Genomic DNA, 26,681 nt, shown 5'->3' on the forward strand with positions numbered 1-26,681 from the left:
CCTCCCCTGTGCGAGAGGACACCGCATCATCATCTGGAAGGAGGGTCCCAACTATAGGATCGTTTCCCTCTGCTCCAGTTGGATGTTCTCCTTCCCTGAGACTTTCATGCTCCTCAACAGAACAGACGCTAGCAGACGTTGGGGGAGAGAAACCTTTCTACTGTGTCCCGGAAAGTCTCATCTATGTACCTCTCTATCTGTCTTAGGTCCTCCAGCTCAGCCCCCTGGTCTCCAAAGCCCATACATACTCTCTGAGGGCCAGGAGCGACTTGCACCGAATGCACACATACGCCACCTGCCCATAGGGCAGATAATCATAAATGCTGCATTGGGTGCAATAAACTGGGTAGCCCTCACTCTGTTTCTATTTCTTGAATTCTCGTACAAAATAAATTGCCTTTTTACCTTGTTACTTATATATAACTTTCAGTAACCTAACCACCACTCCACCCACACAACTTGATTATTATAATTTTTATTTCGTTAGATGTAAAATAATTTTTAAAAAAGTTCCCCATTCTAGGCTTCCTGACATATGATTAACACAATAAAATCCTAGCAGCATTAATCATTTCAACAGGAATTCAGGCAGCCAGACAAAGTTCTTTTTCCATCACACTGTGGGGAAACAAACCCTCAGCCTTCTGCAGAAACTTCATCAAACAGGTGTCTCATGCAGCATGCTCAAAATGCCACTGAATTTGAACTATTTCACACCAAGCGGGATGTGGGAGCAAGTTCCAGTCCTGGAGCCCCTCAGAGAGAGGGATTGAGCTCTAATGCCTCTACAGACCACACCTGTGGCTAGGTGGCATGTGGAGGACAGGCTAGTTCCAGGACATTTAAACAGGGCCCCCCGGGGGCAGGGGGTGGGGCAATTGGCCCCAAGCCCTGCAGGGGCCCCGCGAGCTGCTCCGGGTTTTCAGAAGCACTTTAGCGGCAGACCCTTCACTCGCTCCGGGTGTTTGGCGGCGGGTCCTTCAGTGCAGTGTAAGACTCAGAGCAAGTGAAGGACCCGTTGCTGATGTGCTGCCGAAGCCTTGGAGTGCCGCCTGGCGAGTACAAGCGCCAGGAAAAAAAAAAAGCCGCAATTGACAGCACTTATGCTGCTCTACCACCACCGCTTCATTCTTAGGCGACAATTCAGCGGCGGGTCCCTCTCAGGGGGAACGGCCTGCTGCTGAATTGCCGCCGAAGACCCGGCCCTGCCCCAGAACCCCTGAATCCTCTGGGCGGCCCTGTATTTAAAACTTTAGAGGCCAGAACCAACACCTTAAGCTCCACCCGGAGACCAACGGGCAGCCAGTGCAGATTATGGAGCACTGACATCAAATGCATCTTGGGAGATGCCACCTCATTCAATAAGCAGCCCATTGCTTTCTGAACCAGCTTTTTAAGGTGTAGTCCCAGCCAGCGTGCCTCGCAACAATGTAATCAAAAGCACAGATGACAGTGGCACGGTCTGCGTCCAAAAGGAAAGATTGCAACCTCCTGCCCAGACGCAGATGGTAATAACCTGACATGGAGCTTGTCTACACTGGCACTTTACAGCACTGCAACTTTCTCACTCAGGGGTGTGAAAAAACACCCCCCTGAGCACTGCTAGTTTCTGCGCTGTAATGTGCCAGTATAGACAGTGCACTAGTACTGGGAGGTAGCTACACTCTTCATGAAAGTGTTTTTTTTTTTTTTTTTTTTTTTTTTAATACTGAGAGAGCTCTCTCCCAGCACCATGCTGTGACCACACAAGCGCTTTAACACTGCCAGTGTAGACAAGCCCAAAGTTAATGCTGTAATATGATCATACAGCAACTGGAGAGCTAAAAATCACCCCCTCACTAACATTCCTAGAAATTAATGATGGACATGCTCCCTTAAGTCAAAGGGCTTAATGTGGTAGTAGTTACTATTACAAGTAATCTGGGGTGGGTATACACCAAAACCAAATTGTGATACTTCTTGATTCAGGTAGCCTGCAAAAGCGTAAATTAATACCCACCTCTGCCTGTGGGTATCAGCATCTGACCCTGCAAATTACACCTACAGAGCCTACCCGCAGCTTAGAAAAAACAGCTGAATCCCTGGGACTTAGAACCCTAGCGACAAGCTGAAGAGGTACCAGCCACTGTCTCAGATTTTTAAGTGACACTTTACTGTCACTGTAGCTGTACAGTGTCTAGTTTACAAGATGAGGATACAAAGTTATTAGCTTAAACCTAGTCATCTGATTTTCCCCTGGAAGAACAAGAAACAAATCAGAGACATCCAGGGACACAAGAGAGTATTTCAATGCATATCTAATTGCTGGAAATCGCTCCCAGAGGTCACTTGGGAGAGTGGGTATTAGCGGCTAATACTGCAAATCTCATGAGAAGAGCACTGAAGGCCCTTTCAAGCAAAGGTAAAGGTCTTGTGCTCACATGACTAGAAATTGGGGGAGAATGGTTCATTCTTCACTTTAAAACCACACAGATGCTGATATTACAGGGCAGTCTCTGGTCTTTACATTTCTGCCCAAAACAGATTTAAATGCCGTAACCAGCTATGGTCAGTAACTGCCTTTAAAACAAATAATTGATTGTTCTCTTTCCACATGGATTGGTGGAAGAAAGGCAAGGGTGGGGTAAAGAGCTGCAAATTAATACATGGAAAACTGCTTGCTTTGCAAATTAGGATTAGTTACAAGAGGATGATCAAACATATTCTTTAGTAAATGTCATAGGTGTAGGAAACTAGGAGTGCAGGGGGGTGCTGCAACACCCCCAGATTTTACACTGGGTCGCTAGCCCCACACCCAGGCCTCCACTCCCCAGCCTGGGGCTTGAGTCCCAGCGGCTGGCCCTGCTCCCGGCTCCATGCCCTGCCTACGGGGCATGGGTCCCGGCCACTAGCCCCATACCCCTGCACTGCTCCCGGCCCTACTGGGGGGTTGGTGGGGGAGGCAGATAGGGCTAAGGGGACTGGCTTTCAGCACCTCCATTATTAAAAGACTTCCAGTGCCACTGGTAAGTGGAAAGGGATACAGTGATCAAAAAACTCTCATTATTATTAGCTAAAGAATATGCATTCTAGCCTGAGCAGTAGTGCTGGATCAGTAAATCTAAATTTTGTCCTGTGGAAAATTTTGTAGGCTCAAAAAAGCACCCCAACTTCTGTTGGTCCAATAAAAGCTTTTCAATCTTACACAGCAAGGGTGCTGTGGGGGTGCTGAGAGCCACTGAACCAAACTCTAAACCCTTTATATAATGGAAACCATTCCAAGCTAGGGGTTGCAGCAGCAGCACCACTTGCACCCCTAGTTCCAGCACCTACATTACACAGAGTTCTTTGTCATGTCTCATGTTTCCCTGACCCAAGGAAGAGCTCTGTCTAAGCTCAAAAGCTTGTCTCTCTCACCAACAGAAGCTGGTCCAATAAAAGATTATTTTCTCACCCACCTTGTCTCTCTAATATCCTGAGACCAACTCAGCTGCAACACTGCATACAACCTTTTGAAGTTATTCAACCAAAAAGTTCCAGATTATTCAACCAAAAACTTCCATAAAGTTCCAGTTCCAGAAACTCAGAACTTCTGGTTTCATCTTTAAAAGCCAGAGGCTACATCTTAGAAACGCAGCTAAGTCTGAATGGGGTGAAAATAGTTGACCTCATTCAGCTTTTCAGAAACAGTGACTGTATCCTTCTTTGAGAGGAGCATTAACTAAATCAAACATGTGACCGATGTTAGCCACTTAATGCACTGCTGGAAGGCGCTCAGATACTATGGTGCTGAGCTTGGTACATAAAAATATCTATTCTGTATAGGTTAATTTCACACCTTTAAACTGGGCTGGACAACATTAAATGTTTTGACCCCAAAGCAAAACAGCAACTGGTTTGTTCAGACTTGGTGGGACCTCCTGACTAGTGATCCATTATGACAACAAACTATACAGTCATTTGTAAGGTTGATACTCAGTGCATTAGCTTTTACATCGCTAACAAATAAATGGAGTGTGTGCGTATGTGCGTTTGAATAGTTAGCCATTGATTCAAATTATTATATAAAACATATTGCTAACTCCTCAGCATTACAATTTTCAGTGCTGAGTGTGAATGCAAAACATCATAGCTGACTTTACATGGGCTGCTGAGACTTAAGAATTATGTTGTATCAGAAGGTGCTGGCATATCTTACTTAAGGGCAGTTTCCTGGAACTGAACCATTGCATATGTTAGAGTATTTTAGGAACTGTGTTTATAGAAAGATGAATTAGAACTAAGAATGTTAGTGTGCAAGTTAAATAAGTATTTAACCACAGGTAAAGACTCAAGTACTTCACCAGATAAAACAGCAGGGGTGGCCAACCTGTGGCTCCAGAGCCACATGCGGCTCATTAGAAGTGAATATGCAGCTCCTTGTATAAGTACTGACTCTTGGGCTGGAGCTATAGGCGCCAGCTCACTGCTCAACCCCGGGCTCTGCTACAGGCCCTGCTCCCACTCCTCTCCCCGCCCCCTCGCCAGCCTGCCATGCCCTCCTCCCCCCCACCCCCCAACCTCCTGCACACAATGAAACAGCTGATCAGATGGTGTGGAGAAGGAGGGGGAGGCACTGATCAGCGGGGCTGTGGGTGGGTTGAAGGCGCTGGGAGCAGGGGTAGGGGAGATCGGGGGGGGCTGCTGACGTATTATTGTAGCTCTTCGGCAATGTACATTGGTAAATTCTGGCTCCTTCTCAGGCTCAGCTTGGCCACCCCTGTATTACAGTGACAGGCACCCTAGAAATATCTAAAATAGAGGAAAGAACCGTCAGTCAAAATCCTCCTCTATTTTCAGCATTTGACAGAAATGTTACTCTCTTTTATACTAGTTCAAGTAGCAGCCAAGTTCTTTTATCTTTCCAAAGGGCATGATATTCTAGTCTAGATACAGCAGAACACCCACACACAATCTTCAGATTTATGAAAAGATATACCGTATATACTCGTTCATGAGCCCATTCATTAACAAGCTGACTCCCCAAGATGGTTAGGTAAAAATAGCAAAAACTGTATGACCCTTTCATAAGCTGAACCTATATTTCAGGGGTTGGCAAACTTTGGCTCCTGGCCCATTATGGTAAGCCGCTAGCAGGCCTGGACATTTTGTTTACCTAGAGCATTTACAGACATGGAGCCCCTCAGCTCCCAGTGGCTGCAGTTTGCTGTTCCCAGCCAATGGGAGCTGCGGGAAGTGGCATGCCATTAGCTGAGAACAGCCAAGTGTCGCCACTGGGAGCTGAAGGGCTCCATACCTGCAGACGCTCCAGGAAAACAAAGCAACAATGTATTAGATATTCAATTCAATGATTCCATAGAGTTTAAAATCATCAAATTCTGGTGTAGACCCGTTTATAAGCCAACCCCACTCTTTGATGCATCACTTTTTTACCAAAAATATTTGGCTTATGCATGAGTATATACGGTAAATCTCAGCTCTGTGCTGGCCAAGCACACTGCAGTAAGTTAGACCAAGGCACAATAGTCATTTTGTAACCACTCTAAATGTGTCAAAGGGCATTTGACACTCCACAAAAGGGCTGAAATGCCATCCCCATAAACTAGAGGTGGGCAAACTTTTTGGCTCAAAGGCCACATCTGGGAACAGAAATTGTATGGAGGGTCATGAATGCTCAGAAAATTGGGGCTGGGGTGCGGGAGGGGGTGAGGGCTCTGGTTGTGGGTGCGGGCTCCAGGGTGGGACCAGAAATGAGTTTAGGGTGTGGGAGTGGACTTGGGCTGGGTTGGGGAAGAGTGGTGGAGGTAAGGGGGAGGAGGCTCTGGCTGGGAGTGCGGCCTCTGGGGATGAGGAGTTTGGGATAGCGGGTGCTCTGGGCTGGAACCAAGGAGATTGGAGAGAAGGAGGGGGATCAGGGCTGGGACAGAGACTTGGGGTGTGGGAAGGGGTGCAGACTCTGGCTGGGGGTACAGACTCTGGGATGGGGAGGAGGGTTTGGGGTGCAGGAGGATGGGAGGGGGATCAGGGCTGGAGCAGGGGGTTGGGGTGTGGGGAGAGGCTCGGGGTGCAGGCTCTGGGCGGTGCTTACCTCAAATGGATCCTGGAAGCAGCAGCACTTCTCTTCTCTGGCTCCTACACGGAGGAGATGTGGCCAGGCAACTCTGCACGCTGCCCCATCTGCAAGCACCGCCCCTGTAGCTCCCATTGGAGCACCAGAGGGGGGTCATGCCGCTGCTTCCGGGAGCCATGTGGAGTCTGCCCACCCCTGCCATAAACTCATGGCTATGTACACTCTATATATACACTCTCAAATAATCAAGATACCTAGTTTCATACATCCTATCTGGAGAAATTCCATTTTTCTTTTCTTTAAACAAGTCTAATATAATGCAAACCAAATCACTTTGCCTTTCCAGGGGTCCTTGACCAATAGCCATCTATTTGTTCTAGTTTTCTACAACTGTGGTAGTAACAACCCATATATAACATGAAAAACATTTGATAAATATTATTGCAGAAACGCATAGTTCAAGATATATATACGGAGCCTCATTATAACCCAACTACTTCTCAGGAGTTCAGTCTTTTTGGCTGAAGTCAGAGCAGCAGGAACCCTGCAGGGCTCATGCACTGAACCCTGCTGTTTGGTTGCTAGGGTTTGGAAATGCTCCAGCAGGTTTGCTGGGAGGTTTCTGTTTGATGAAACTTGTAATCTTAACACTACCTTAGCGAAGACATTTGTGCATGTGTACACACACAGTTCAAAGATTAAAACAAAAGCACAAGGAGTGTTTCTAGTGGGCCAGCATTACCATTTACCTGATTCTAGACAGTACTGGATGACAGAATTATATTTTAATTCACAGAAAACCACCCCAGAACCTGCACAAGACCATATGTGATGGACACACAAGGCCTCTGCACAGGTGCGAATCTTAACTCTATAATTTCCTAGTTCACCTTTTAGGCATAATAAGCTAAATAAAGTTAAATAAGCTATTTATCTCATGCACTTTTCAAGAATATGGGCTAAATGGTGACCAAGGCCCCAATCCCGTAGATACTTATGACTGGATGTAGTGTTTACTACTGTGTGTCATTTCTATTGAAGTCAATAGAAGCATTCTCAGCTGTAAGAACTGTGCTCAGGAACAGTTTTCAGGTCAAGCCCTAACTTTGTCTATATCTATTTTTTTTCTAGATTTGAACTTTTTTATAAAAAAGCTAGAGAACAAACCAAACCAACCTGATCTCAGAGATGCAGTCTAGACACAGTCACTAACAACAACGGAAAACAACAGAGAAGGGGAAACCCTCTCCTTCTACGCCTGCTCTTAAGTTTGTGGTTTCCAGCAGAGCAATACAAGGGCCCTCTCTGGATTTAGCACCACCTATGCAATTCTTTTAAGTAATTAAAAGTAACTCCCCAGGATTCCCTGACAATATGCACAAACTTAGCCGCTGAACACCCAGCAATATTCCCTTCTCACGCATCCCATCTGGTGCAATCCCCTGGGTGGGGGAGGACATCTGGAATATTTGGAGTCTCAGAACAGAGTCACTCATAGATGTAGAATTTATTTTTGCCATGACATGTGTAGCCAGACTTTCCATTCCATAGGACTGAACTATGTGTGTCAAAAGGTGACATATAACTGTTGATAGTGAGGGTGTGTGTGTGTGCGCACACAATTTAAAGTTTAGGAGGGGGCATGTGACTGCCCCATGTTGCCTCTGGATCTAAAGCAGAGGTTTTCAAACCATGTGGCGCGCACGCCCTCCTAGGGGGGTGTGGAGGAATGTTCGGGGGGGGGCATAAGCGGCAACCAGGGGCAGCTCCAAGCATCAGCACAGCAAATGCGTGCCTGGGGTGGCAAGCTGCAGGGGGCAGCCTGCCGGTCGCTCTGACGGTGGCAGTCAGGCAGCCTTTGGTGGCATTTCTGTGGGAGATCTGCCAGTCCTGCTGTTTCAGCGGCAATATAGCAGTGAGTACATAGCAGTGAGTACACCGAAGGCGTGGGACCGGCAGATCACCCGCAGAACCGCCGCTGAATCTGCGTGACTGACAGACCTCCTGCAGAAACGCTGCTGAAGGCTGCCTGACTGCCGTGCTTGGGGCAGCAAAAAACAGAGCCGCATCAGCGGCAACACCAGGCAGCTCATGCCAGCCCCACAGCGGGGCTCGGGAAGGGAGCACCACCTCACCCCTGACTTACCTCAGGGGGCCATCCAGCCTGTCTGGGCTGGGGGAGGGATGCAACCAAAAAAACCTGGGGGGCACTGCATGTGCTGCCCATGTATCACCTCTGCTGTGTCTCTCTACGTGAACGACTCCATTTTTGAATGAATGGTCTCATTCCACAGAGCCTCTTCAATATCAATAGATGATCCACAATAATGCTCAGAAGTAGAAAGCTGATTCAGAGGTATGATGGCCAAGGTTTTCACAAGTGACCAGTGATTTGGGAGGCCCAATGTGAGATGTCTAAAAGGGCTAGATTTTTAGGAATATCAAGCACCAACCTGGTCTCTGAAAACCAGGGCCCATTAAGACCTTTCCTGCCCTAAAATGGAGGCAACGAAACTCACTAGCGGACTTCTGAAAATCCTGGCCTCAGTTATTTTTTTTTAAACCTATGATATTTAAAATTATAAAGAATTTCATAGCAGTGTGGGCAATAGAGATCTCCCCAATGATTTCTCATCAACAATCTGATCCGGTTTCCATTGGAGCCAACTGACTCAAGATCTCTTTCAGAGGCTTCAGAGCACAGTGTACTTAGGTTGATGTGATAAACCATGCGAGTTTCACAGTCTCAGACAGAAGCCTTTTGCAGCAACTGGATGAAAATCCAGTTCCACAGATGTCCATGAATGAACATGATTTGTTGGGGAAGAGTAAACATGGTTTTTGTAAAGGGAAATCATGCCTCCCCAATCTACTAGAATTTTTTGAGGGGTTAAAACAAATAGGTGGACAAGGGTGATCCAGTGGATATAGCATTCTTGGGATTTCCAGAAAGCCTTTGACAAAGTACCTCACCAAAGGCTCTTATGCAAACACAATCATGGGATAAAACGGAAGATCTTCTCATGGATCAGTAACTGGTTAAAAGATAGGAAGCAAAGGGTAGGAATAAATGGTCAGGTTTCAGAATGGAGAGAAGTAAATAGTGGTGTCCCCCAGGGGTTTGTACTGGAACCAGTCCTATTCAACATATTCATAAATGAGCTGGAAAAGGGGGGTAAACAGTGAGGTGGAAAAATTTGCAGAAGATACAAAATTACTCAAGATAGTTAAGTCCAAGTTAAAAAGGGTTCAAAAAAGAACTGGATAAGTTCTTGGTGGATAGGTCTGTTAAAGGCTATTACCAGGATGGTCAGGGATGCAACCCCACCCTTTGATTGTTCCTACTCTTTGTTTGCCAGAAGCTGGGTGTGGAGATGGGTATGAATCACTTGATGATTGCCCTGTTCTGCTTATTCTCTCTGAAGCACCTGGCATTGGTCACTATCAGAAGACAGGATACTGGGCTAGATGGACTACTGGTCTGACCCAGTATGGCAGTTCTTATGCCCCAGGCCAAAAGCCCCTCTCTCAGCACTTGCAAAATGCCATCAATGAATTCCATCACCACACAACACTCCTGTGGTTTAGGCATTTGTTACAAATTCAAAAAACTCAGACCAGGTTTGTATCACATTCCAAGCCCTAGTAGAGCCTAGTAAACTAACCATTTAGGCGCTTGGTCAATAAAAGGACAGAGTGGAACTGAAACCAACCTTGGCTCCTATCTAGTGGAGTGGAGTAGGGAGGCAGGATTCTCCTCTCTCAGTCCTGGAGATTTGCAGTATGCAAGATAACTAGAAAAAGCCCATGGGCAGGCTGATATTTCTACATCACGACCTCTTGGGGTCATAGAGCAAGTTACTACAGATTGGCCCATGGGACAGGGAGCAGCTGAATTCTCTGGAGTTCTTTGGCACATAAGGTTTGGGTCATCCAAACCAGGTTGGACCAACCCCTGCATACTGATGAGCTGGTATCTATGGCCTTTCAAAGGCTATGTAGCTCACAAAAGCATGGATGCTTTCTGCTAGATGGGACCCCAAGGAAGATGAAATTTTATAACTAAGCAAGTCTGCTGTGTTGCTGTAAAATAGAGGGAGCGGGGTTATTAGATGGATAGAAAGTTTAAAGGTACCTAGAAAAAAGGTTTTCTGAATAATACATTATTACTTTTTCACTTCAGAGTCATTATAAAGCAAAAGAGTGCAGAAACCAAGTAAAAGGTCAGAAATGCTGGCACACAGCCAAGTCTTGCTGATAACATGTACTGATGGATTCCATCAACCAGCCTTGATGGAGAGAGCTGATATCAGGAGACAATCACTGCCCTGAAGCATTGAGATTGAAAGCACAGTCAGCAATATTGAACCAGAGGAACACATGCAGCCCTGGGGAAAGCAATTAATATGCTAGTTTGCTCAGATGAAATCTAATACATGCCTTACCACTGAGTGTTTTATCTTTATCCCTAACCAGTTCCTGAATAGATGAGACACCCACATCTGTTTAGCTAGGGGATTCCAAGGAAGATCAGTTGAATAGGATTTATTAAAAGATCACTGCAAGTACATTTTTCCCTGCAGGAAACATACCTTAATCTAATCTAGGAGGCTGCTGCAAACCCTCCTGGCCAAGTCTCCCGTTTAAACATATCACAGACACAAGTTTGTTCTGGTCTGGACAATGTCTGAAGTTTCTTTCCTCTATTAAATTAACGGAGTGAGACACAACGCAGTTTTTAAACAATTCAATTAATCTGGTTCTGGTATTTTGCTGGTTGTAGTATACTGTCTGACTAAGTATCAGAGGAGTAGCCGTGTTAGTCTGGATCTGTAAAAAGCGACAGAGTCCTGTGGTACCTTATAGACTAACAGACGTATAGTCAGCATACTGTCTGACTGAGTGCATTGTGACTTTATGCAGCCTGAAACAAAGAGAATAATCCTTTGCTAAAAGATTAAATACCTTACGTATTGGGTAAAATTCCTTCAAACATAGTCTAAGGCCATGTTTACATTAGCACTTATGTTGGCAAAACTTTTGTTGCTCAGGGATGTGACACACCCTAGTCCCCGAGCGACATAAGTTTTGCTGGCATAAGCACTCGTGCACAATGCTATGTCAGGGGAAGATGCTCTCCCACTAACATAGCTACCGCTGCTCATTGAGCTAGTTTTACATTGATGGGAGAGCTCTCCCGTCAGCATAACATGGCTACACGAGCCATCTTACAGCTACTGCAAGCTTGTTAGTGTAGACATGGCCTAAGTAACATAAGAGGATGTATAGAGACAGAAAACTCCAATACACTATGGGCTTGTCTACACTACCAAGTTTTGTTGACAAAACTTGTGTTAACATCCAAAAGTCAACACAACAAAAATCACCAAAGGGTGTTCACACTTGCTCCCTCTGTCAATAGATCACGTCCACATTGGGGACACCATCATCGCGTGGGTATGTATCCCACAGTGCAGTGTTGTGGGAAAGAAGAGCTGATTGCTGCACATCTTGGGATTCTCTCTGAGTTCTCGCACAACCCCCTCAGCTCCAAGAGGCAGCATCATGAGTAGCTCTGGGAGCAATTCGTGCTGAGGAATGGCAAAGCAGCACAGCAGTCTGTCCCCCTCCCCCTGCAGCAGCAGTCTGTCTGCCACTGTGTTCCTAGTGCTAGGCAGAACAGGAGCATTCCAGTGATTTGCTCTTTGTTTGTTCCCCAAACAGAGCAGCACACAGATACTTCCCGGAGCCTTGAAAAGGTAGGGGCGCATGTCTACACTGGCTCTTTGTCGACAATAAAGGGAGGGGAAAAAGACAAAAGTCTCTCATAGGGGTGGAAGTTTTTGTTGCCAAAACTGGGTGTTTTTCGTGACAAAAGTCCCACTGTAGTGTGCACGCTCTTGCTGGTTTGTCGCCAAAAGGCAGTTTTTGGCAACAAAACTTGTTAATATAGATAAGGCCTCAATCTGTTGGTTAAATAGAATCAAAAGTAAAAATTTAAAAAAGACAAGGGAAATACATTTCCACACTGACTTACAAGCCCATAAATCCTGCTACTTTAAGCTTTCCTCTTGTCACAGTAGTTGCTTGACAATTTGGACAAACTGCTATAGTATAAAGGTTAAGCAATAGTTTAATCCTAATTAAATAGGTTTATTTCCAAATAAAGACCAGTTCTTAACAACATAAGAATGGCCCTTCTGGGTCAGACCAAAGGTCCATTTAGCCCAGTATCCTGTCTTCCAACAGAGGCCAGTTCCAGATGCCCCAGAGGGAATGAACAGAACAGGTAATCATCAAATGATCCATTCCTTGTCACCCATTCCCAGCTTCTGGCAAACAGAGGCTAGGAACACCATTCCTGCCCATCCTGGATAATAGCCATTGATGGACCTATCCTCCATGAATTTATCTAGTTCTGTTTTGAACCCTGTTATGGTCTTGATCTTCACAACATCCTCTGGCAAGGAGTTCCACAGGTTGGCTGTGCATTGTGTGAAGAAATACTTTCTTTTATTTGTTTTAAACCTGCTGCCTATTAATTTCATTTGGTGACCCCTAGTTCTTGTGTTATGAGAAGTAGTTAACAACACTTCCTAATCTACTTTCTCTATATCAGTCACCATTTTATGGACCTCAATTGTGTCTCTTTTCCAAGCTGAAAAGTCCCAGTCTTATTAATCTCTCCTCATATGGAAGCCGTTCCATATCCCTAATCATTTTTGTTGCACTTTTCTGAACCTTTTCCAATTCCAATATATCTTTGAGCTGGGGCGATCACATCTGCACACAGTATTCAAGATGTGGGCGTACCATTGATTTATACAGAGGCAACATGATATTGTCTGTCCTATTATCTATCCTTTTATTACTTATTCCCTATACAAATCTACCATGTACGCCAGGCTCCAGCTAGAATTGCTTTGGGTCTGCCCATCCTTACTAAAACAGCATGCCAGAGTAACCAAACATGGACATCTTTCTTTATACCATTATGATGCAAACATCACAACATTAAGAAAGGTGCTGCCAAAGACTATAAAAAAACCAAACAAACCAAACAAAAAAACCTTACTCTTGTTTATAATCCCTTAACCACTGGACATATTTTCCCCTGCTGATCTCTTTTTTCTGTGTGCAAAAAGCATGCCCACTGCCATGGCATATGAACATATGGAGTTGCTGAAATGAATGCACTTTTGTTTCCTTCAATGTGAACTAACTTAATCAAAGTGGTCAACATCGCTCTGGAGAACCAGAGCAGAGCTTGCAACATTCAGGGCAACATAAAGAACTTTTACACAAACTGGTCAGGAGGACACCTTTAAAGGAAGGTGAATAGACGTTTTAAGAGTTCCAATCACTGAAAGTGTACACAGGCAATTCAGAACACAGCAAGAGAATAGAGGTCAAGGAAAATAGACTCACCTTGGCATGCCACATCGGGGTCACCCCAGAAAAACTCCTGGCACTCCCTGCAGGTGCGGCCTCCAAACCCAGGCATGCACTGACACTGCCCAGTGAACTGTTAGAAATCGGAGTAGAACAGAAAGTGAATTGGTTTTCCTGTATGGAAGGGAACATCACCAGCAAAGCTCTTGGAGCTATTCCCAGCGGCTTGTTGGGAACATGTTCAGGTAACGTTATTTTGGTCTTTTCATATATTGACAAAGACTCAGCAACCAAACTCACTAACAGAATGCAACACGGCTGGACACAGACTGAAGCTGAATGACAAAAACAAACAATTTAAGAAAATTGTGATGCTTCCTATCTTTCTGGACCCGATCCTAAAAAGCTCACCCTAGTGTGGACTATCTAGCAGAGCATGATCTTTAGAACTGATTTACTAGGGCCAAAGTTTCAAGATTGCCAGGGCCCTCCAGTGCCCCATGCCTTTAAAAATAACTCGGGGTGCTCAGCACTTCTGACAACCCAGCCTTTGTGTGCACTGGGGAAAGAAATATTATTTGGGGCATAGAGACAATGCCTGTGCTGTTTTTAAAATTCCTCTGATGTTTGTCCCTGAACTGCCAATTTTTGTCATGACTTTCCCACAGCCCTAGAAGTTATACAGCCTACTGAGAACATTACCTTCTCTTCTGGAAGGCAACATTTGCAATCTGATCTACTGAGCCATTGTATAGCTTTCCTATGAATACAGCCAATAACTATGCAGAGGAGTATTTTGCTGGATAAGACTAATGAGGCCCTATGCATTTCTTACCTCATTACACGAAGGACCGAAGGAACGAGCAACATCACACTCGCACAGTTCACATCCAGTTCCACTGGCCAGTCTCCAAGTGTTTGGTGCACAGCGATCGCAGTTCTGCCCGGTCACATTGGGAAGACATTGGCACTGACCAGTTGTTTTCTCACACTGACAGTCTTCTGAGCTATTGCAGTGCTCTCGCACTGTTCCCAAGTAATTACAGACGCACTCTGTAATGGAAGAGCAGGCAGCCTGACTAACTCTGCTATGCTAGCACAACATCACATTAAATTGAGTCCAAACCTAAATGTCGGTTACTGATGTGTTACCAAAAGAGGAGATGGTTTCCAGGGAGATGTGTTCCTATTCAAATGGGGCAAGTTACACAGACATCCCTACCTGCATGTCCTGACATTGTAAGTTACTTAGGCTATGTCTACACTGGCAAATGAATGACAAAACCCCCCACGACCCCAAAAGACAAAAAAGTTTTGCTGCAACAAGTACCAGTGTGAACAGCAAAAGAGCACAAACGCCACTCATTGGGGGTAGAAGTTCTTTGTCGGCAGCAGAGCCGACGAACAGCAGGTACACTGCACAAATTTAGTGGCACAGCTGCAGCGACACAGCCCTATCTCTAAAAGCTGTGTATTGTAAACATAGCCTTAGAAAACAGTTGGTCTGGGAGGAAAAACCTAATGAAGCATCCTTTAAAGTCTGTCTGGATACATCTGCCATGGTGACGAGTGCAGTATAAATACCCAGTATGGTAAACTGCCTTCTCATTCAAATGCCTCTATTAATTTTTCAGAACTTATGCTGCAAGTTATTAACTTTGCAAGATGCAGACAGATCTCAGAGTGTTGCTACATCGGTTTCCAAGTTAAGTTAATTTGAGCAATCATGTAACAAAGGCTTAACCTTGTGAAGTGCTCCTGTAATTTGCACAGTAAGTGACTTGAGGATTCCTACCATCTTGCATGACTAGGACTACATATAATAAGCGGATACAGGGAGTCTTTAAAGCACAGTTATACTCTGAAAAGTGAATTTTATAAGAAGGGGAACACCATGAGGTTGCAGATTAATTGTTTTCCATATAAACGTGCTCTCTTTAAAAAAAGTGAAAGAGATTATTAGTTTCCAAGTGCCAACCCTGCAAACACACCCTGGGATCTAAAAGTCAGGCTGGATTCTTTCTGGTTCCCACATAACAACCAGAAAGAAGAGAGAGACTTTGCAACACAGATCTCTAAAAATTCGGGGGATGGTATGTGACACACAATAGAACTCAGCTCCTTCCTCCCTCCCTCCAGGAGATGTTTGCTCTGCTAACAGAAATAGTAAAAAACAAACAAAAACACCACTTTTTTCTCACTAACTTTCTGGACAAACACAGAGTAGAATTCTGGAGTCAGAGATTCCCTTTTTTAAAAACACAGAACACACTATTATGTGACTATAACCATACCTAACACTTATCATTCCCTGAGGCAGCCCTTCCTTCTGAGCTTTCAGGAACCCACTCCTGCTGTTCTTTAACGTCCCAGGAATGTTTGTGTAAACAAAAGCCATGTCTTCAGGGCTTAAGCAGCAGCAGGAAATGGCCATGCTCCATCTCTTGATAAGAGGGAAACAATGACTGCTAACAAGAAGGCAAGAAATCCTTATCCCACAAGAGCCCATCCTTTCAGTTGTTTGGGCACATAAATGCTAGGTGTCTCGTCACTCCCGGTTACACTAAAGGACTCCTGCCCCCTGAAGAATCACACTGAACACAAGAAAAGCTGCAAACCCAATGTTTAGCTAGAGGTAATTAGGTTTCTACCATCAGTTTAATCAGAAATGGTTCCTGGTAATTTTAAAATACTTTAATGGAGAATAGCAGATGAGATAACCTAATGTCCTGAGGCCACCTGCAAAATCAACAGCTTCACAGTTTATTACACTTAACGACATTCTAGAGTTTAGTGTAGGTAAATGAATTCTGACCATTGCTATAGAAGTGAGGAATGGGAAGACCTCCCCTCCCCCCCGCCACTTACTTCTACAATCCTGTTGCAGTGCATGTCCATAGTACCCATATTTACACAGCTGGCAATTTTCACCCTCTGTCTGATACAAGCAGTTCAGGCACTTTCCAGACTGCTTGTCACAGGCCCCTGGGTCAGTCATGTCAATGTTGTTGTTACACTGGCATGGCTGGCAGACTCCACCTATCTCTTCAGGGTCTCCAAAGAAACCAGAAGCACACTCATCACATCTGCTTCCTGTTTAAACAAACAATCCAAGGAATTATTATAGCTCGTTAACAAACAAGTCAATAAACAGCAGGACAGCGTGACAAGAGATTGAAGGTGAACAGTTGAAAGGAAATTGAGTTGAATATATTCAGAGAAACAAAATTTAAAACTTGTCTGGATCCTCAGCAAGTCTAAGCTGAGCAGATCCATTGATTTCAATGGAATTGAGCCAACTTATAGCAGGGTAGGATACAGCTTCTTTTCATGGATTTCAGAATTCAAGGCCCAGATTCAGGGAAGAACTTGCAACATGTGTTAATGGGCATCCCTATTTAGGACCAGGACAGCACTTAAACATAGAATTAGCACTAAGCCTATGCATTGACTTCAGTACTGTCCTCAACAGGGATGCTTTGCTTGAGCTAGGGACTCAAATAACTTCTAGCATCATAAACGTTCATTAAAATGTATAGAGATACAGAAATTTTTGCTATGCAAGATGTTCTTTCCTAGCTTTTTCAAAGTGCCACTCCTACCTGCAGTATTTGCCTGCTGGCTGGGAGTGGTTCTTATAACTTCATTATTTATATATCACTACAGGGGCACATGGTGCTTCATAGATGCATAAAAATCAAAGAATTGCTCTTAAGGTGCTTACAATTTAAATTAAGCTGAACGACAAACACTAGGTGGAGAGATTTGGCAGATATAGGAATAATAGGGGTGGGTAACTTCTCTCTCACTCCCACTGATCTTCCAGTGAATGCTTACATGCATTGCTTGCCAGAGACTGGCCCTTAATTTGTAAATAAAAACTACAACATTTACAAATATTGGTACTACAGTAACTTCTGCCAGTGCTTATGCTGGAGCTTTCTACTTCCCTCTGTGTTAGAAGTGGGCAATCTATGGCCCTTCAGACATTTTAATCTGGCCCTTGCGCTCCCGCCGGGAAGTGCGATCTGGGACTTGCCCTGCTCTGGTGCTTCAGCTGGGGAGCGGTGTCGGGGTGCATGGCTCCTGGAAGCAGCGACACACCCCCGCTCCGGCTCCTACAAGTAGGGGCAGCCAAAGGGCTCCACACGCTGTCTCCACCACAAGCACCGCCCCCCACAGCTCCCATTGGCCAGGAACTGCAGCCAATGAGAGCTGCAGGGGCGGCACTGGCAGACAGGGCAGCGCACAGAGCCACTGGCCGCGCCTCCATGTAGGACCCAGAGGGGGGACATGCTGCTGTTTCTGGGAGCTGCTTGAGGTAAGTGCCACCCAGAGCCTGCCACCCTGACTCCCTCGCGTGCCCCAAAACCCTGCCTCAGCCCTGATCCCTCTCCCATCCTCCGAACCCCTAGGTCCCAACCCAGAGCACCCTCCCACACCCCCAACTCCTCATCCCTAGCCCCAACCCAGAGCCCACACCCCCAGTTGGAGCCCTCCGGCACCCCAACCACCAATTTTGTGAGCATTCATGGCCCACCATACAATTTCCATACCCAGATGTGGCCCTCGGGCCAAAAAGTTTGCCCATCCCTGCTCTACGTAGTCCCTCTCTGTAGCAAGATTAAAACTCAGTACATGCACTTTAAAGCACATGGTATTTACCTATGTATCCCACGTTACAGACACACACAATTTGCAGAGTAATAGGATCTTGATAACAGCTGCTGGAAAACTGACGCCCACTTTCTGGGCCATCTGGGCAAGGACAAGGCCGACAATGATCTCCTGATCCCAGGACAGGGTCTCCATAATATCCACCAAGACACCTATATTAAATAAAGGCTTGTGAGGCTGCAAGCAGATACTGAACAGACTATTTCTTCTGATGTGAAATCAAACTAGAATGGTTTTCAATGACTGGAGGGATGAGGGAGACAGACATCTTTTATAGGTCTCCAATTGTTATTCACAGTATGAATAACACTACTGTAAAGATGTTTTCTTTGGCTCATACTAGCATTACAAGTAATATGCCATGCCAAACCAAACAATTCCATCTCAAATGCTATGTCTTGCCTCTGATCATCACACTTTAAAACCTTCTCTGGTAGGTGTTTAGGCACATTTATATGGAGAAATCAGTTTCATACCTCCTCAGCACACACTCCTTTGCTCAAATGGGTGGCCCTGGGCCTGGAGCAAAGATAGGAGGCCACAGACGTGCCCATCATCTGCTTACAGAGGATGGGGTTCGCCTCTTCCCTTCAGAATCTGCTTTGGTCTCCATGGCTGCAAACCGGCTAGAGTCCATGCAGCTCTGGCCAATTCTGCACCAGGGCCCAAGGTTTTGTCCCTAGTTGTGATAACTCTACACAGACTTTTCATCTCTGTAGCTCTTTCAGTTGTACATATTCTCACTAACAGTGACATTTTTTAACATATATTCATTGCTCTTTTGCTGGGGACGGAAGAAAATGGTCCTGCCATTTTGCCCTCATTAAAATTAAGTGATAACCTAGGTGTCTGAAACAATCCTGAGTTTGTTCATCTCCTTAAAATTTCTGCCTTGCTCTCCACTGCACAGCTGCCGCTACAAAGCGGACACTATGAGAGGAATTTTTGCAGTGAGAGCTGGCCCTCTTTCTATAAATGGACACTGTCACTTTCAAGACAGCTCCCCCACTCAAGCCTTTAGACTTATCCTGAACCCAGGTGGTCCAGTTTGGCAGACCAAGACATTTCTATTCATTCCTATTTCTCTGTGCTGAAATCCAAGTCAGATGGACATGTGATATTTACATAGGGGCCACTTCTTCTTTATAAACAGGAGACAAAGGTTCCCTGTCCGGTAATAAGGGTGGGGCAGCTCAGTGCAGAATCACGGTTTTGTGCTTGATCATGCTAATGTCACCGACTTCAATGGGACTTACTTGAGTAATGACTTTAGGACTGGGTGTTAGCTTTGCCTGGGGCAGTTCAGTGGATAGTGCTTACAGCATATAATAATGTACCAGTATATCAGCTATAAGAAGAGACCATACCTTTCACAGTTGTGTCCTGTGGTGGAATCGCGGCAATTCAAACATTCCCCAGTGTATGGGTCACAGTCATCCGTGTGGCCATTACATTGGCAAGGCTGACAGCTTGGAAATCCCCAGTGTCCAGGTAAGCACCGATCACATTGACGGCCATACACTCCATGGAAACAGTAGCACTGGCCAGTCTCAGGATGACAGAAGGAACTGACAGAACCTTGTAAGTGACATTCACAAGCTAAATAAAATAAAAATGCAGTTAAAAAGAAGTGATAGTTGGAAAACCTTCTCTTCTTCCATTTATGCAGCTGCAGCCTCTGGACCTGGCTCTGCAGTCATTACCCAGTAGGACTCCAGCAAAAGCTAATGAGAGTTTTGCCCCAGTAAAGGCTGAAAAACCAGACCCTACCATTGTATTAGAATATAAAGATTCAACAGAGTGGAGACTTTACACTGGATTTCTTAGGTGATACTTAGATCCAGAGAACAACAGTACCTTAAAGAATATCTTGTTAGAAAGTGTTAGATACCAAAATTCCCCATTATTCGATTTGCCATTGCCTAACTAACTAAAATGAATATGCAGAGATTATTGATTAAACGTACATTTGCATCCATTAGGTCCAAACCCAAAGGTGCCAGGAGCACATCTGTCACATCTTCTTCCAACAACATTAGGACGACACTGGCACCGTCCTCCATTAGAGTCACACACTGAACTTAATGAGCCTTGAAGGTTACACTGGCAAGCTGAATAGTGAAGAGAGGACAGAATTTGAAAAAAAGCACCACAGCTCATAAAACAGGTTTGAGCAGCATCTCTCCACACACACACTCACACCTCCCACCCACATCTTGGCAACAACATTAATATCTGGAAAATTGTGATTTATTCTGCAAGTCAATTAAGTTGTACATACATAATGCTGTCTCATGTAACAGTGCAGAGATGCTAAAAATAATATTCTTGCAGACGTCAGTCATAGGAGTTTTCACAACACTCCTGCTGTTTTCCAAACATCGGTATCTTTGAAATGTTTCCCAAGCACTGTTAGTGACCACATCTTCGCCTGAGCCCCCAACCATGAATATGTCCAGCGATTTGCAGTAAGGCATAAGAACGAGCTATGAAACAATTATAAAATGACAAAACATTACCAAAACGTTATGCTGCAGTCCATTTTTGTCTGAACTAAATATTACTTTGTTTCCTAGTACACTGGCTGTTTCCTAGTACACTGGCTTTTTAAAGTAAAACAAAAACAACAAGATCTTAATTTTCATAGAAAAATTTCTAGCATCCACAAAATAAATATTTTATGGAAAATATGGAAGACCAGGTTTGATATTCATGATGTGCCTGCCTCCCTTGTATAAATAAGCCTTTCCAAAGATACAAACTTTAGCATTCAGCACTTAACATGTTAGTGATCCTGTAATATACAGCAAAGAATGCATATCGAAAAAGAAACCAAACGGGGCACATACTTTAAATCTGAAGATGTGTACAGTGCTTGAAACTGTTGTAAATGTACAGCCAAATTTAGCCAATGGATAACTCCCACTGACTTCAGTGGGATTTACACAGCAGTGGCCAAATGGAAAATACAACACTTAGTATTTTAAGTTTAATTTTTCCTTAAAAACATCCATAAAGTAACTTGCACTTACAGAGTCAATGAGTGTGTATGGGCTTTCCACCTCAGTATCGAAGGAGGAGTACTGTGATAGCTCCAGACGAACAGTGTAATTCAGTCCCTTTTCAAAACATACAGGGCGTGGAAGGACGACATATCTGGATTGGAAACAGAATGTCTGGTTTTCATTTAAAATGTTGAATGCAATAAATCTTTTAAGATGGCTCTATGGAACATCTGGGATAATATTCTGCCTCTTCTTGTTTGATTTTTACTAAGAATGAATGGTAAGTTTTGAAAAGAATGTTTGCACAAGCTTCCAACCAAATCCTAAAAAGACTATTACTCCTAAAATGAATGATACAACAGTTATACAGACCTTGAGCCAGGTGATAATGACACAGTCTGATTATCATCGTCAGGAACGGTATTACCACATCGGCTACTTGTAGGAATCTTGCCTGGGCGTGAAACAGTAATAACAACTTTTTCCCAATGATCTGGTAACTGGAGAAATTGGTCATCATTAACTAATGGATAAGTGATTAAACTTCTGATATCAAAACTGCATGAGAATGAGAACTAACAAGACGCACATGTAACAATCACAATTCATGGCATTCCACTCCAGTACAGAGAGTTCACATAGCTCTGGTTACAGAACAATTTATTTGATGGGTTTGTCCTGTTTGTGAACTATCCACAAAGAGATCAAGATTTCCTTGGAATAGTTCACATTTATTCCTGTGTTCACAATTATTCCATTAATATATTATGTAAATCTATTTCGGCATATGGATTGCTTGTGGGAGATGTGCAATTGGTCTCCTAATGTCACACAGCAATCATTTCCACACCTTTTGTTTATTAGTCGTCCTTGCTGTGTTATGCCTAATTTATACATCCTCCGTTGTCCCACAAGGGGTCTGTCAAAAAAATTTTAATTGTGCAGTAAGCATCATGCACCTCAACAGCACAAGATAATAAATAATGTTTGTGATTCAAACAACAGTAGTGGTCAGTATAAGTCTTTTGCATTTTAGTTATTTTTAGGTAAAAAAAGACTATCATTGTACCAGTCAGCTCCTAGCATTCCACAAGGAAAACTCAGGTCTTGTTAAATATATCTACAACCCGTCATCGCCCTCTCAAGAGGCGACGATGCTGATAAACATGTATGTAAAGAGTGGCCAATTACCTGTGGCTCATAGCGAATCACAACATCATACTCCATAGAATATGGAATATTGTCGACATAGAATTCCAGATATGCCCCTTCAGGGACTCTTACAAATCCTATTCCAGTCCAGGATGGAGTACGATCTTGAGAATACTGGCGCTCAACTATGCTCACTCCCTAAGGAAGAAGGGGAAGTTACTGCAATACATACATACATACCAACCAACCAAATGTAGCTAAAACATTCCTGTTCAATGGTGGGACAGAAATCCACAGGCACAGAAACTCCATAGACTAACTGTGGATTAACAGGTTATTTCTGTATTTATGTTTTCTGGGTTGCTTGCTTTGTTATTAAAATCATGCATTATATAGAAAACAAGCTCTCTTTTGTACACACAGATTTAGGCATATCTACACTTTGCCTTCTTGTTTGCAAATACAACACTTTTTCTTTCATTGCACAGAGACTGAATGAAACTATTATTGCACAGTTATCCATCAAATTATTCATTGTAATGAGATTTTAAATTTAAAATACCACTGATATAAACCATTGATAATATTTAACAACACGCCTGCACAAAACCTAAACACAAATAAAGTCAAAAAAAGGTATTGCCTCAATTCAGAGTGTAATTGATGTAGCTTTTCTCATGTTTTTTCATGTTGTATTTGTAATTATTAGGGCTTCTCTTAAAAATTCAGACAATAATCATCCAGACAAAAGGGAGATATTAAAAGACAGAGAATCCAGGGCAGACAGGCATAAACCTATGGACTAAAAACATGGCCATTTCCCTTGGTCTAGAATTTCTGTTTTTATCTGGTACTTTATATAAGAATATGGAAGTATTTGATACTCAAATTTCCTGTTTGAAAGAGATCAAAACCAATGAATCTGTATAAAAATAAGAGAACATCCTGCACATGCCAAAGGAAACTGTCTTAAGAAGAAGGTAAACAAGGTGGGTGAGGTATTATGTCAACTTCTGTTGGTGAGAGCTTACACAGAACTCTTCTTCAGTTCAGGTCAGGTCAGTAAGCCAGCATGCATTTTAAGGAAATGTCAATATGATTATTACATCAGGATGCCCCAGGACAGACTAACAGTTTCCCACAATATCCTGAATGAACTTTATTGAATAAAGTTCAATCTTACTGAATCAGGTTTAATACCTTTGGAGTCCGTTGTATCAAAAATGCAATTGTGTAGGTGTTATTGTGGCATTGTATGTACCTTTTCTAGCAGGAAGGGGATGCTAATGTAATGCCTTTGAAGCCACTTCCCACCCCTCCCCTTGGAGAGGTACACAGACTAGTTCAGAATGGATTCTCCATGGACCCTCAGACAAAGAAAAGAATTTTGGACAAATAGGCTAGTTTTAAACTGGCTCAGGGCCTTCTTCCTGATTCAGCAAATGGACAGGGATCTCTGGTCCATGGAGGGCCCCAACCCTTAGGATAGGGTTGGAAGGACTGAGCCTACTAAGGGCTCATAAGATGGAGTGCTTGCTCTGAGCAGAGGCTATTATGAACTTGTGACCAGGAAGTTCATACCAGCCTCAACCCAGAACAAGCACCCAGTTGTTTGGTGGGCTTTGAAGGATTAACTACCAGCCAGAGCCCATGCTAGAGCTGGGGTGATCTGGTAAGCTTGTAAGCACAAGCATATGAACTTCTATTGTTTTTAATGTTTTCTCTGTGGCGCTTTCACCTTGAGAATAAAATGGGCTCGCCTTGCCTAAAAAAGGTTGTATCTACAGCTCTGGACAGTCACACTGTTAACCATCTCATAAGCAAAAGCAAGCAGGTGTGCTTGGGTAGTCTGTCTCTGCTGGGAATAACACAGTGAAAGCTGGAAACAACTGTGCACCTTGGAAGTATCCCAGTCAGAAGCGAGTGAGACATAGGTCTCCACTGTGTCAGTGATGGCCAACGGAGCCAGAAGCCTGAGAGAGGGTGCCTTTGCTAGTCTAAAGAGGGGGAATTCACTGAACCGTGACAGCACCATCATGCATTCTCACACTCTCCAAAGACAGCATGGCTATAAATTACCCAGGCTTTGGGCAAAGGGACATAGTCCTCCAAGAAGGGTCACACACTACCCGCATGCAGTCTGACAGAAGGGAGCTTTTGGGCATGTTTTGAGATGAATATTCATGTTGCTTTGTGACAAGGAGTCAGGACCTAGGATCTTGCAGCCAACTCACTGTCCGGTGTTAGAACCCTGCATGCAAATGCAGTTATTTCATCTCACTCTGCCTAGTAGAAACATTTATAAGTATTACCAAACACTTGAAAAATTTGAATTTTTTTTTTTTTTTTTTTTTTTTTTTAAGAAAGATAGGTGTGCATTTTTCGAATGGCTCTTTTCCCAAGCAAGTGTTTCTCTGAAGATTTCCGCTAAGCTACCCTTCCATTCACAAGGCAAATCCTTACAGTAACCAAGGTTCATGCACTAGCTCATACATCTTGTGTTGCATTTCAGGTTCTGTTCTACCTGACTTTCTTTCTGTAGGGTCTCTCCATAAGTTAGGACTCGGTCGAAAAAGCCTGATTTGTCTAATGCTGCAAAGTGACTGCCTTCATTAATTAATTTCAAGCAAACGACTATCTGCTGCTTTTGGAGAGTTACCTCTGTTTCCTTGCTGGAGGCAGGTATAATAGTTTAGCTGCTGACTATGAATTAAGAGTATGGTTCATGACTAATAAGGGGGTAGGGGAGGAAAAGGGACATGCAGTCTGGGCACAGAGGGCTAACTAAACTAGAGATAACTAACAACATCTATAAATCTCTTCTTTGGACTCTTAACTGCCTCTTTATTCATTAATAAAAGAAACCCCACTTAGGTGCAGAAGACCAAAAATGGACAGCTGCTATGATGCTTAAATGTCTGTTTGCAAAAGCCACACATTCTCTGTGTGGGATTTTTATTGAAACAAGCAATGTGACCCATTGACACAACCCCTAGATTGAGAAATACTGTGTTTACAAATCTAGGTGCAGTGGAATAAAAGAGCTGCTAGGCCAGGAGACAGATTTCATGCATGCTAACTCAGCAAGGGTCAGGAAATGGATTTAAAAAGAAAAACAATGGCAAAATACCTTTCTCCTTTAAACTACTGCATGCATTATCATCCATACCCAGCTTACCAGCTGTGAATTGACAGTTCTCTGACAGGACCTAATTCTACATTTTCCAGTGAAATCTTTGCAAAAACTAAATAAATAGTTACAATATTGGCACTTTTTTGAAACATGGGATGCTAACTAAAGGGTCAGCAGAGTTTTCCACATTTCTCTTGAACCTGCACATTAAAATTTTCTACTCACAGGACCAAAGCTGGCTTCCTCTGCCTCATAGATGTAGTGGTCTAATGACATGAAGTAATAGCCAGACTCCACTTCATTGCACTGTCGTCCAATCATATGGGGCCGGCACTGACACTGGCCAGTTTCACTTGAGCAGCTGAAATGTAAGGCGAATTAATTTGTGTTGTGCATATACTAGGAGAGCACCGCGCACACAGAAAATACAATAGAACCTCAGAGTTACGAACACCTCATGTTATGGTTGTTCTTTCAAAAGTTTACAACTGAACATTGATTTAATACAGCTTTGAAACTTTACTTTGCAGAAGAAAAATGCTGTTTTCCACTCATTTTTGTAGTAGTTTAACACACTACTATACTTGCCCTTTTTTTTTTTTTTTTTGCCCCCCCTTCATCTCTGCTGCTGCCTGATTGCATACTTCTGGTTCCAAATGAGGTGCATGGTTGACTGGTCAGTTCACAACTCTGAGGTTCTACTGAATTCCTATATTTATCTCTAAATGTTACATTATAAACTACATGAGGGAACAAGCACCTCCAAACAGCACTTCATCCAAATATTCTTTTTCCCCTCTGGGCTTGTGAAGTCAGTATTTTACAAGATTGGGAAATTAGGGCCCAAAGGTTCTGAAGAAGACAATGTCATTCTTCAAGCACGGGGAATGGAAGTGGTTGGGAGAAGGGCTGAAACAGAGCTTAACATAACAAAATTCTTTGTTCCAAAACTAGCTATTTTTTATTTTATTTTCTAAATAGTAAAGCTACTAACTTTTCCCCCTCAGACTGTCTGTTTTGTTAATTTTATTGTCCTGGAAGTTTCCATACAATATTATAATAGATCTTTTCTTGCATTGAGCTGGTCAAAATTTTTCACACACACAAAAAAAATGAAAAATGGCCTTTTTTTGTAAATGAAACTTTTTGCAAAGAACAAAACAAAAACTGTTGACATGATTGAAATGTTTTCCATGAAATTTTAATCAACGATTTTTAAATGAAACTCATTTTTGAAATTACTGAAATTTTTCACTTAATAAACTGGCTTTCA

General features: G+C 43.5%; 2 protein-coding genes across 2 annotated transcripts in view; one reads left to right on the plus strand and one right to left on the minus strand.

The window, feature by feature from the left end:
* Positions 1 to 26,681, plus strand: part of DLD (dihydrolipoamide dehydrogenase) — a 235,916-nt gene that overhangs the window by 49,985 nt on the left and 159,250 nt on the right. The gene's annotated exons all lie outside the window — the stretch shown is intronic.
* The window catches only part of LAMB1 (laminin subunit beta 1), a 70,341-nt gene that overhangs the window by 21,202 nt on the left and 22,458 nt on the right, over positions 1 to 26,681 (minus strand). The window contains exons 13-23 of the mRNA XM_050936015.1: positions 25,634 to 25,769; positions 22,315 to 22,473; positions 21,496 to 21,623; positions 21,151 to 21,274; positions 20,400 to 20,604; positions 20,086 to 20,229; positions 19,486 to 19,717; positions 18,107 to 18,270; positions 16,310 to 16,534; positions 14,277 to 14,494; positions 13,478 to 13,574 (exon numbers count right to left, since the gene is read on the minus strand). Of these exons, the coding sequence (XP_050791972.1) occupies positions 13,478 to 13,574; positions 14,277 to 14,494; positions 16,310 to 16,534; positions 18,107 to 18,270; positions 19,486 to 19,717; positions 20,086 to 20,229; positions 20,400 to 20,604; positions 21,151 to 21,274; positions 21,496 to 21,623; positions 22,315 to 22,473; positions 25,634 to 25,769 (1,832 nt within the window). The remainder of the gene's footprint in view (positions 1 to 13,477; positions 13,575 to 14,276; positions 14,495 to 16,309; positions 16,535 to 18,106; positions 18,271 to 19,485; positions 19,718 to 20,085; positions 20,230 to 20,399; positions 20,605 to 21,150; positions 21,275 to 21,495; positions 21,624 to 22,314; positions 22,474 to 25,633; positions 25,770 to 26,681) is intronic.

The sequence above is a fragment of the Gopherus flavomarginatus genome, chromosome 1 (assembly GCF_025201925.1).
Source record: "Gopherus flavomarginatus isolate rGopFla2 chromosome 1, rGopFla2.mat.asm, whole genome shotgun sequence".
In the NCBI taxonomy this organism is placed as follows: Eukaryota; Metazoa; Chordata; order Testudines; family Testudinidae; genus Gopherus; species Gopherus flavomarginatus.